Consider the following 13,076-nt stretch of genomic DNA (forward strand, 5'->3'; position numbering starts at 1 on the left):
CTTTACCGACAACAACAAAATCAACATTAGTGACTAGAGCTTCTTGATACAATCTTGATGCATTTTGAATCACGTCGAAAGGAGGTCATGGTGAAAAGTTATGCTTGGTCAAAGTTTGGGTTAAATTGGCAAACGAAAGGTTGACTTAATAAAAAGAGGTGAAATTTGACCATCTCAAAAGTGGTCAACAGTGGGTCTTAAATTGAAGACCTCATCAAAAGCTTTCCAATGGCGCTTGTTCATCAGAAATGGAGTCTGTATGTAGAAGTTCTGTTTATTTGAAATTAGAGGGAAAAAGGTTGAAAATGATGACATCAGCATTGATGTCATAATCCCAATCAGCCCAATGACATGGAAAATCAGCCCCATTTTGAAAAATGAAAATGGCCTTTTGAACGTGATGATTATATGTATATTTTTTTCCAAACCCCAACATAAAATATGGATTAAAAATAATCCCTAAAAATATGCAAATGGAATATATTTGAACCCTTTTTACCATACATTTCAAACAAATATTGTTATTTGTTTGATTAATTAAAGGGGCATTTTCGTTTGTATGGTTTGTAATTATAAAGGCCAAAATAGGGAGTTATTTGTTAATTATTATTTGGGGGAAATGGTTATTATGTTTGTTATTTGGTTTTAGACCAAATAAGGAAAATATTTTGTATAAAAGGGGGTTATTGCCTTTTGTAAGGACTATTAGTCCTTGAGAAAAAAATAGTCTTGGAGAATTTTTGCAAAGAGAGTTTTTGTAAAGGAAAGAATAATTTTTCCTTGTGAGAAAATTTGTAAGCACGAAGGTATTGTCTAGTGCCTTCAAGTGCATAGAAGAGACTGTGAATGTTCGAAGCTTGGATTCTGTAACAAAGTGTTTTGCTTGGCAGAATTAATAGAACGATCCCCCGATGGAGAAGCGGACCCGGAGACGTAGTCTTACTCGGATGAACTCCGTATCAAATTGTTTGCGTCTCTTTATTCTCTTTCTTATTCTCTCGATTCTTGAATTTTTTATTGTTATTAAACACATAGTTGATTAATTGTGTTTAAAGCATAAATTTTCTTGTAATTTCAACGGTTTAAAATACATACCATGCAACTACTGCCTGGATCAGGAAAGTATATATGATTGTTGGGATTAAATCATAAAACTAATAGATCCTAAATCAGATCACCAGCTCCATTCAAGTGAGTGATCAGCATCATCCTCAAAAAGTGGATTGTCATAAGACGATGCCAAATCCATCTCAAACAAAGGATTGTCCATAGAATGAATCTCAAGATATTGTATCTACATCAGTCATCTCAAAATCAATAACATGTGTACTATCAGCAATGCACATTTGAACATCTAAGGTACTGCTGCCAAGTACCTCACTAAATGGCTCATCCATCATGGAAGTAGCTATTGATATGGTAGTATCATCGCACACTCTAGGTTGAAAAGCCTAGGACCTCCTTTGTCCAATGTGTCCAACACCTCAGCACTGACATGTGGTAACTCAAAAGGAGTGTTCTAAACATCGGTAGCTACCACTATATCATTACAATGCCAAAAATCTTCACTGTTGTCAGGCAAATCAGAACCAATATCCATGTTATCTCCTTGCATAGTCAGAGACCTATTAAAAAAAAGAAGCCATGTAAATAGCTTCCCTGTCAATTAATACCGGATCTGAAACCTTGCATCCAATCTTTTTATGTTGTTTAAGCCTTTCCATGCTTTCCATCAAGATGTTTGTTTGCTCCTTGAAATTCATTCTAGTATAGTACCTACCCAGAATAAATCTCCTATCTCTATCCATGAACGGTGAATACCAAATTCCAAAATAATGCACTAATCAAATAGTCAACTGAGCCAAATTCCTGCAGGCTGGCAAGAAAACCACTCTGATACCACTGTAATAATCCCAGCCGGTTGATAATTTTAACATCAATTTTCACTATTTCAGTTGCTTGACATTCCGTCAAACACTTGGCACACATTCTATTATTACTGTATATATGATGTTTTTAGAATATATTTGTTTTTTTTGTTCTTTTTTATTTATACATTTCTGCGAATTGACTACATTTAAATGTAAAAGATGAAACTAGATGCTGAACATAAATAATTGAGATCAATCCCAACTGTGCAATAAATTTTTACCAAGTAAGAGTTGGGAATCATTTTCATTAAATGATAAACCTGGAATTGCACAATGATGAATTATTCTTGGCTTGACAACTTGCCAACTGTTCACAGACCTCAAGAACCACTGACAAGCCTCCTTGATACCAAACGCCAACCTTCAAATTCACACAGCAGGCCCTCCAACTTGAATGCAGGCCTCTAAACTGGAATTTTGACCCCAAGAAAATGAACGCAACACCTGTGTGATTGTTTGCAGGTCTCTTTTACTCAAACATGACCCTGAATTTCCAGTTGCAGAGCTTCAGACATTTAACACAGCCGTTAAATGACTGATCACAGGCTTCAAAAACATACTCAGCCCACTGAATATTGACTGCAGGCCTGTTAAAACTCCAAATGCTGCCTGTAAGTGGAACAGCGGCCACCAGTAACCAATAATTGCAGACCCTAGGCAGTTACTTTTCCATTGTAAATGACACCTACCAATGGTGCATGTTGAGCCCCAGCTTGCAATTAAATTCACAAAAAAATCAGTCTATCGTGCAGAAGTATGAACAGGTATAATATACACTATAATAGCCCTTTGGAATGCAGACCAAACTTCTTCAATTTGCAATAGGTAATGCAATCAGAATTTCAAACAACAATATCTCCCACTTGCAAATTAAATTGCAAGCCACTCACAACCACATAGTCTTCTTAGCAACAGTAAATAACAGAACTCGCCAATTCAATGCTATCAAACTCTAATTAAATATGCAGTACCTCAGCAGCTGTAAAAGCACACCACTCAGAAATCAGTCCTTTATACTTCAGCAAGGGCATAGAGTTCACCAACCTCAGAAATCCTCATAAAGACAACAAAAGCAAAATAGATAATCAGATGTTTTTCCTTTATAATCAGCTCATATTTATAATTCCCCAAAGGCATTTGTTTCCCAAATGAAACTCCACTTGAGAAGCTTCACCAACAGAACATTACTTTATAACATATGATAATAATAAAATGTCATTATAATAATATAAACTTTAATAATAAATTAATAAATATGAGATCGCATAATAAATAGCCTCATCTGATGCAGGTGATGACCGACTGTCAGCACCATCATCTGCACTGCCAAAAGTAGACTTACTAAAAATAGTAAGTCCACAACTGAAACCCCCAAATCACCCTATTAGTTCACGAGGGTCGTTATAATGAACTAGCTCAATCAACTACAAGAGCTCGCCAAAAATGGAGACATTACAATATATATATTTTGAAGGGCCTCCATGAGCCCTTCTTTCACCTCTTCATCAGTATATGAGTGCCCTCTTCCAAACCAATTACATATCATCTGTGATTTAGAGCATAGATTTCCATATCAAATGGAGTGATCATATTGCTCCACTACCACATCAACTGACCAAATATTCTCCTTATAAAATCCAAAGCAAGATCCTACTACGAACGGTTTTTTCATCTTCCCAAGCATGCTATCAAATGTCTCATAAGAATAGGAGAGTCTGTCTTTTCTTCTCTTATGACTTTCATGATAGGTGCAATGAAGGATCAAACAAATCTATAAATACAAGTAAGTTAGAAAAATCTTAATTTCAAAAAAGATTACGAGTTTAAGACTCAAGTGGCAAAGAGTGAATGTTATTAAAAGAATGAAAATATTTTACAAGTTTAAAACAATAGTAAATTATCCTTTTAGAAACTAAGTAATAGAAACCAGCATTTTCTTATTGTGGACCCTTATTGTCAGTGATCTTTTGTTTCACTTTTTTTTTTCAGTTGTGCTTGCCTTTGGCCATCCACCCCACTTTGTCGTTAATTTTGGAGGCTTTTGCACCTCATATAGCAGGTGACATATCTAGTATTCACAAGATTGAGGAATCCATTCATCAAAGAAGTCCTAACAAGGTTGTGAAGTGTGATGGTTGGAAATGAATAGCTATATTTCTATAATTTCTGTGTAATGTCCCCATTTTAGCAGTCGATCAAGTGTGTGCGCGTTAGCCTTGTTCTACATGGTCCCGAGGGCTAACGAAGGGTTTAATGGGATCCTGGAGTGTTTTGGCCTAGTCATTTCTAGTTTGGGCCAAAAGGAAGTTGATTTACTCAGTTTCAGGCATACTTACTATTTTTAGTAAGTCGGCAGGACACAGTGCAGGTCAATTTTGGTGATTGGATTTGATACTCCTCGGTGAGAGCTTTCCGATGAGCTATCACTCACATTATTCGGAGTCCGATTGCTAATACATTTTAATGCCTGAAGTTTTATTAAAGTAACGTCTAATTTAATTGTAAAATATTAAAGTGTTACTTTAATATTTATTTTATGAGGATGTGTACCCAAGGGAGACATAAGGGGTATTTTAATATATGTTTTATATATTACACATCTTTTATCCCACATTGCCCATACGAGTTGAGCGGACCCTTGGAAATAGAATAAAAGGAAGTATTTGTGGCTTCATTAGACAAGTTGAATATGAGAAGAAATTGGTGTATGAGTTGCAACTCCATTCTTGGCATTTGAGGACGTTTATCCTCTCTTGTAACATTCTAGACGTCATTCCCTTGGGGTTTGGCCTTTGGAATTTTTTGTTATCGGCTTCATTATCAGGCAGTTTAGTTGCATTTCCAGCAATAGGCAGATTTGGTATTTTGCTCATATCTTCTTCACTACTTGTCCGACGCTTATGCCGCTTTGAGGGAATGATATTACGAAGGTAGTGGACTGATTGAAGGACAAAGTACTGTAGCAGCACTATTCATGCGGCACTGTAGCAGCAAGTTCGAAAGCATGGGCTGGAGTATTATGTCAATAATGCTGAAGTAATTAGTGAGTTGATAAATCTGCCATGTATTTGGTTTTTATGAATTCTGAAAATAACATTTTATTGGCAGCAGTTCATTTCCACCTTGCATATTATTGTAGTTTCTTTCTTGTTTATGTTGTATGATACCAACTCCATGCACAAAACACAACAAACAAATAAACGATTGATTTCCGGAGTTATAAGGGGTTTAAAACATTAAACGGAGAAATAAGAGGTTGAATGCAAACTGTTTGACATAATTCCTTTCAGCAATTTGGTTTAGTTTAATGGGACATTCAGGGGTGCCCATTACATTCTTACAGCACTTCTTTCGTGTAATCTATCTTCCCAATGTCCTTCAATGTGTTGTTCAACACATGGACACATGGAGTCCAAAAAATATGCTTGTAAACACTTTTCACCAGCAAGATAGCTCACTAACACAAATGAGCTGAACCGGTCACTACTATTACATCACTAGAGGCTCCAACCTATTTTATGGCATCCTTCCTTTTACCTGAACAATCAATAATTGTGATAAGTAAGAGCCAACTGAACATGTGTCAGTAATATTGCTGAGTGAATAATATTTGGTCCATCCATCAATGATGATGGAATAGTCATCCCTTTCCAAGATTTCCACATTTCTTCTAACAATACGCGCACCTTATAATATTCTCTATCAAGGATTGCATATCTTATGTGCTCCAAGTGGTAACAATGGAGGACTGGCAGCTATTATGTCTTTGAACATTTGTTTGAAATAGAACATGTTACATGAAATGGTATGGCATGGACACAAAATAATTCAGCAATAGAGGACTCAACCACAATTTGTGATTGTACAATCTTGCAACAACAATTGTTCTTTTGTTGTTGGAAATAGAAGCCTGTGCCGTTTGACTTCTTGTATCTATGATTTTGGTAGACAATGACACAATAGGCTGCTTAGTCTCCATAAGTTAAGGTTTCTCATTCTTATGCCACGTAAAAGCTCTTACTTCCTTACTTTCTTGGTAGAAGTTTACTTTATAATAATAAATATCATTCATAGAAACATATCTAAAGAATTTTTCTGTATGGAATTTTTTTATCACATAAAAGAGGAAAGTTGTTGGAGAAATTTTATTTGGGTTTGAATAAACAGTCATTTCTTATTTCACATGCTTTTGCAGTTTATTTTATGTAATATTTTGTCTAAAATATGCGGTATAGATTTCGTTCTTTCCTAGCACGAGTTCTCTAGGAATCATGAAATGTGACTATTTGAAGTTGAACTTCAAGCGCATGTCCATGCAAGCAAAGAAAGCAGTTCCTTGACTTTTATTCTCAGAGAGTGACTGCTATAGGGACTGTCTAGAAATGATTATGAGGGGACCTGTTAGTATTACTTTACGCCATCGTTTACAGTGCCAAGTTCTTCGAGATGCAGGACCTGATGACAGATTGAGAGAAGAACCCATTTTGGTATTGAACGAGGTCACTATTGACCGTGGAATGTCATCATTTCTTACTTACTTAGAGTGCTACTGTGATGGATCCTTTGTTACCTGTGTTCAAGGAGATGGATTAATTCTATCAACAACATCTGGAAGTACCGCTTATTCATTGGCAGCAGGAGGCTCCATGGTGCATCCCCAGGTCAGTTTAATCTTTGAATGGTATATTCTCGGATAATACAATCAGTTCAGTATAAATTACCTGATTTTATTTTAAGTACATTGTTCATTTTTAAAATGAGAATTTCTACATCTTACAAAAGGAACAATCTATAATCTACTAATTCAAAGATCATATTTTGATCTTCTCATTAGATGTCTAGATTGGAATTCATATGGCTAATGAAATGGAAAATCAGATCACAGCCTTAAATGAATACCAATGAGAAGTCTTTGATCATGCACTAAATTTTGTAAACTTTCAAAGTTATATCTGGCAGAGAGAAAAATCCTTGGGAACTATGTACCATAATATTGAAGAGCTCTGCCAGATTTTACTCTAAATTTCTGTCTTCGATGTTCACATCTAGTATTTTCTTGCTTATGTAGTTTTAAATAGTTTTCTGCCAAACGGCACAAAAAAATTCAAGATTGTCTTGAAATCTGTTGCATATTGTGATTTCTATGCACCTTCTTATGGGTACTTTCTTCTGGTATTTCTTTTGACTGTAGAAGCTTATTTCTGCATTATTTATTTTTTATTTTTTATTAGCAATTAAAGTTTCTTTTCCGTAATCCAGACAAGTTTGTATCCATATGGTGAGTTCCTTATACAGATACCTTTTGTTTCACATTGGTGGAAAGATATACGAGGGTTGGAAATTTTCAGTACAATTTTCATTGCCACAGAAATTAAGTAGATTATGAGAACTGTATGGCATTATATTCAAAGATTCTGTTGAAGTTTCTTTGTTTCTGACACTGACCATATCATTCTGCCTTATGCAGGTCCCTGGAATACTTTTTACTCCAATCTGCCCACATTCTTTATCATTTAGGCCGCTCATCTTACCAGAATATGTTACTGTTAAGGTGCAAGTTCCTTTCAACAGTAGAGGAAAAGCGTGGGCCTCTTTTGATGGCAAAGATCGGAAGGAGTTAAAACCGGGAGATGCACTTATTTGCAGCATGGCTCCATGGCCTGTTCCAACAGCATGTGAGGAGGACTCCACACATGACTTTTTGCGCAGTGTTCGTGAAGGTCTTCATTGGAATTTGAGGAAATCCCAGTCACTAGATGGACCCAGAGACATGAATAGATGCATTTTATAAAATGTAGCCACTGATACTTGAGGAGATGCTACCTTACCTAAATTCTATTTCTTATCTCTAATATTTTGTCATTCTAATTCTATAACAAGAATTCACTCCCACTGCTTGTAAATGTGATAAGTCCACTGCCTGGCATGGAATTTGAATAAATCTACCATTTTTATGGAAAATCTTTCTCCAAGTGGCTATGTTACTAAATAATATGCTTAAAAATTCTATATTATTCAAGTATTTTAGAATTGTTCTGGTGTTGCCTATTCATTCTTTCTTGAATTAATGGAGAGTTTACAATCATTCAATTTTTTTAAAAATCAAAAAATTCTTTGTACTCCCAACCATCACGTACCCAAAATTATTCTCTTGCAGATCGATAATAAATCTTCTATTTGAAGGAAGAGCCCGAAATATGTTCCAGAAAAAAAAGTAGATGTTTTAAGTTGTATTTTATAAAGATAATTTTATGTGAAACTATCCACGAGTGCTTAATAACTGTAGACAAACAAGGATTGTTGAATGAAAACATTCAGATTTCTTAGATCCTACGAAGCTAGGTAAAGAGAAATCCAATAGGAATGAAGATTAATATAATTCTGATGTCATAAATGATTCCAGTTTGTCATCCTTTTGATGTAGCTATAATTAGGGAATTGTTTAATCACTCTCAATTTATAAAAGATAAAAAATAGGTTAACTCAAGAGATAAGAAATGCATACCAACTTCCTTTCCACCTTTCAATTATCCAAATCCTGAGGTGGGCAAGGTAAGATCATTCAACATCAAGATTCAACTAAACTTAAATCTGTTGTTGAAAGAAAACATCAAGCAACAAGCTAGCTAATACTACTTTTCAGTGGGATGTATATGCAAATTTCAAAACTATGTTGAAAATCCGGAATACTGAGAGGGGAGGGATGAATCAGTACTCTTCTGAAAATATTAAAACTTTTAAATAGTTATCCACATAACATAACTAAAACTGCGAGAAGGAAATAAACTGTAGCCAAACCACACAACACCAAATAATTTATTGTAGAAACTCAAGATGGGGAGAGCCACGGAGAGGGTTGACTGCAAGTATGAAGTAACCTATTACAAAATACATAGGTGGCTCGTTACAGGAGCAAATCACTGTCCAAAATACCAAATCCAGCTCTCATAGCTGAGAGGCTACTTACTATAGGAATATAGAATACAAAATTGAACTGTTAAAATTGCATCTGAATATGCATGAATACAGTTCTTGCTAACGTACCGAGTTCTATACAATCTTTAAACTAAATAGCTATTATACATATATCAGTTTGCAATACACATCAACAGATTGTTGTTACTTTTCATGTGTCGTCTGTACCATCATGTATTGTCATATGTTATGTGTTGACGTCGCTTCCTATATATACTAAATCTATATTCCCACAAGTCATTTTGAACCTAAGATGGAATTTTGTGAGTGCGTTGCACAAAATGTTAGAGATGTCGGTAGTGTCAAAAAAGTATCCTATGCTATACCAAAGATGGAGCCGAAACTTCGGTGTCGTACAATAAAAAATGGGGAGCAGTGGGATGATGCGATGTGTGCATAATTACTCCCTATTTCAAAATTAGCACATTAGGGAGGAAGAATATCCCTAACAGGCTCAAGATGTGAGTCAGGCTCTAAATCGGGACAAGGGTTTCCTTCACTAATTGATATAAATGAGAATGCTTAAGTAATGGAAATTATCTATTAGGAAAGTCATTGCAAAACTGATACAAATTAACAATGAATAGAAATTTATGGAAGCAGAAATCAGAAGTTAGATTTGACCCATGGCATAAATCTAAGCTCAAAATGGCAAGGAAAGTAATGGAAATTATCTATTAGGAAAGTCATTGCAAAACTGATAAAAATTAACAATGAATAGAAATTTATGGAAGCAGAAATCAGAAGTTAAATTTGACCCATGGCATAAATCTAAGCTCAAAATGGCAAGGACATGATGACAATGGTGATGTGCCCCTAGGACATGATAGTAGTGGGCAACGTGTCCCTGGTGTTTTCTATTGAATTTTTCAGAGATTGTTCAATGGCCCTTATTCTACCCAGATCTGATTTGCTAGCTCTATAATTATCCTTGGACACAAAAAATGGGGAAGGTTATAAAAGGGATTTGCGTTGGTCAAATCTTTATTTAGAAATCAACTTTAAAATGAAATGAGATGAAATAGAGGAAAATGGTGGTGTCATGTAGTAGAGGCTAGATCTAGAAAATGAAGCATACCATGCCTTGTAGATGTAAATATTTCTTTAAATGTGATCAAATACATTGACGCAATAGCTTTGACTAAACACACTAACCCAAAAAGGAAATAATGAAAGAGAAAACTTCATGGAATAGACGTTGTAATTCACCACAATGTTTCATTTAGAAGAAGAGAGAGGAGACTTAGAGGATCTCCTTCCTTATAGAATTCTCCTTTTCTTAACCTCTACTAGGAGAAAGAAGATAGATCTATGGAAGAAAACATGCTGGTTGCTTGAAAGGAAAGAATGTTTGAATGTTTGATCTTTATGGCTCTAGATTGCTCCTTTCACTTGATAACTTGAATGCTTGACCACTGGAATAATTAGGCATAATTTGCATAATGTGGAATCTATAAAGAGAAATTATGGAAAGAGAAATGGCATGCCACATTATGCAAATTTCGTGGATAAATCAATTATACAAGATATACACTTCCAAACAAGGAAGAGATTGTAAAGAGGATACTAATCTCATTAGAGAAAGATCCTAAACAAACAAGTCTATATATGGAAGAATATCATAGTATAAAAGATGCAACTAACAAAGACACAATTGATTCACATTATGCAAAGCAAATAGCAACCAGTGATGAAAGCTTCTAATTTAAACCAATGGAGAGAAACATAATAGGAAAGAAGAAATGATAAGGTAGTTTATTTATATCAAGAAAAAGAAAAAGGTTTGTAGTTAAAACAAGAAGAGACCAACCCACCAAATCTTGAAAAAAGATCTAAACTCAACACAATTGCAAAGAGAGTATTTTTTACCATGATGAAAGAAACATAGAAATTCTCCACTAGAGGCACTTTGATTCTTTGGAAATTCTCTATAAGGAAATTGGGTTCTATAATCATATTTGATTCTCCACAAGATTATCAAGAAGGGGTGTGACAAAGGATGGTGTTGGTAAAAGAATTTCAAATGGAGGCAAATTAGTATCTTGAGGTATGAAAGCCAGACCCCGCCTAGTGATTTGTGTAGGAGGATCTATAGGAATTTTAGTACATTTCTCATTAATGCCAATTCCTAAGAATTGTAACCTTGTTGAGTAGTGATATCAAATCCTACATTATAAATAGCTTTTAATCTAGAAGGTGAAAGAGATTCATCTTGAGCTTTATGAAAGCGTGTTGTGTCAGGAGCAATTGAAGGAGAAATATCATCCTTTGCTGGTGAAGAAGAAGAAGGCTTATCAAGATATTCTTGTCTACATAACATTCTTGGAGAAAAATCACTAAGAAAATGTGTAACATCTACATTATGAATAGTATTTTGATAAAAGAGAGATTATTTAAGATTATCCAAGGAATCACACAAACTACCTTCCTTAAGACTATCAATTAGAATAGGTTGAGGAAGAGGAGATCTAGGTCTTATTGAGATGGGATTAGTAGGAGATAAATATACATCATTGTAGCTATTAGGCACTATAGGAGTAGGACTAGGAGGATTAATATTATTCTTATCTTTAGGTTCATTCACAATGACAGTTATATTATCAATATATTTTCATGCATTTTGGTAAAATTTGAATGATAAAATTCTTGAAATATGAATTATAAGGAAGAAAAATATTTACTAACCATGTCATATGCAAGAACCATGGAGAAATACAAACATCATAAAATACAAGAAATTATGATTCACTACATGTGATTGATAAAGAGAAGTAAGTAGAAATGTGACAACATAAGTTATCACACCAAGCTAACTTTGTAAATTCAATGTTAATAATGTTTAAGAAGCACACAATAAGATCTAACACCAAAATCATAATGGAAATGTTATGAGTTGGGTTTGACAAAATGTACAATAAGAAATTGGGAGCAATGGGATGATGTGATTGTTGAAAAAGCCAAATAACTTAGAGGAGGTGAATCGGTTATTCCCACACAAATTTACAAAAATAATCTTTGTCGATTAATACTAAAACAAATGCAATGATAACTTAAGATTTATCACTTTAGCATATCAAATATCCATAGTAAATATGAGCATGAAATACATAGAAATGTTGAAATAAAGAAACCTAGATTTTATGTGGAAATCCCAAAGTGGAAAAAACATAGAGAAGCTAATTCTCATAAAATATGAAAACACCTATTAAGGTGACACTGAAAGGTTATTTGTACAAAGAGTCTTAGTGTCGGATATGCTCACTACAAGAAGGCTTGTTGTTAGACAACTCACAATAAATACAATAAGGCTCATTGTCAATACATAGGGGATCACTCTTGGAAGATATGGAAAGAGATAAAATCCACCTCTAAGATCTAGAAACTTCTCTACATGAACATGAATCTCTTTAGTCACTCTACATATAATCCACTAAGAAACACACACACAAGACCTTACTTATTTTCACTGACATGAACACTCAAAATGCTTGCCTTACTTATATTACATGGTGAGATCCTCTAGGTCAGCCAAAACATTTGAAATAGATCGCATTTTAACATTCTTGCAGTAATAAGGATTAAAATGATGACCACATCAGCCAAAACAACATGTCATACTTTAGGCCATCATGCGACTCTTCTCCAAAGTGTTTGCTTCCAATGGATATATTTAGCACATCACAAATTCATGGATGGGACAACCATATGCACATCCAACTATGGTCAAACCAAATACATACAATCTTCACAATGTAGATTATAGACCAAATCAAGTTAGTGAATATGCCAACTGATACATAGGCTATTGAAACACAGCGATTGATACCAAAACAAGATGGTTGCATGACAATTGATACACCCAAAGGCTGATAGATGAGTATGTTTACATCAATTAGTAATGATGGATATGTTAAGATAGATTTCATCTAGACTTGACGCAGTGGAAACTTCCTAAAGAAGAGGAAGACCTATTGATGATGTAAGTGATGAGGAAGTTGAGGAAGTTGTTATAGAAAATAATGAACATGTATTGGAACAAGGAGATAAAAGATTTTTAAGAGCTTTAATTGGAGTGTATACAAGACCACATTTCAATTTATCAGGGTATGATGGAAAGTTAGATATTCATGAATTTCTTGATTGGATCACTGAAATGGAAAAGTATTTTGA

General features: G+C 34.5%; 2 protein-coding genes across 6 annotated transcripts in view; one reads left to right on the forward strand and one right to left on the reverse strand.

The window, feature by feature from the left end:
• The window catches only part of LOC149565216 (putative NAD kinase 1), a 361,956-nt gene extending 353,993 nt beyond the window's left edge, over positions 1-7,963 (forward strand). For all 3 annotated transcript variants that reach the window (XM_089818767.1, XM_089818768.1, XM_089818769.1), the window contains exons 10-11: positions 6,285-6,592; positions 7,399-7,963. In XM_089818767.1, coding sequence (XP_089674893.1) covers positions 6,285-6,592; positions 7,399-7,722 — 632 coding nt within the window. In that variant the 3' untranslated portion in view covers positions 7,723-7,963. The remainder of the gene's footprint in view (positions 1-6,284; positions 6,593-7,398) is intronic.
• The window catches only part of LOC149565219 (uncharacterized), a 34,140-nt gene extending 24,761 nt beyond the window's left edge, over positions 1-9,379 (reverse strand). For 2 of the 3 annotated variants that reach the window (XM_089818771.1, XM_089818772.1), the window contains exon 1: positions 8,437-8,567. The gene's annotated coding sequence lies outside the window, so the exon portion shown is untranslated. Of the gene's footprint in view, positions 1-8,436; positions 8,568-8,975 lie in introns of those variants that run through there. The other variant, XM_089818773.1, reaches the window with a different exon arrangement.
• Positions 9,380-13,076: the final 3,697 nt, after the last annotated feature.

The sequence above is a fragment of the Cupressus sempervirens genome, chromosome 3 (assembly GCF_028749045.1).
Source record: "Cupressus sempervirens isolate cs-2001-9-10 chromosome 3, ASM2874904v1, whole genome shotgun sequence".
NCBI lineage: Eukaryota > Viridiplantae > Streptophyta > Pinopsida > Cupressales > Cupressaceae > Cupressus > Cupressus sempervirens.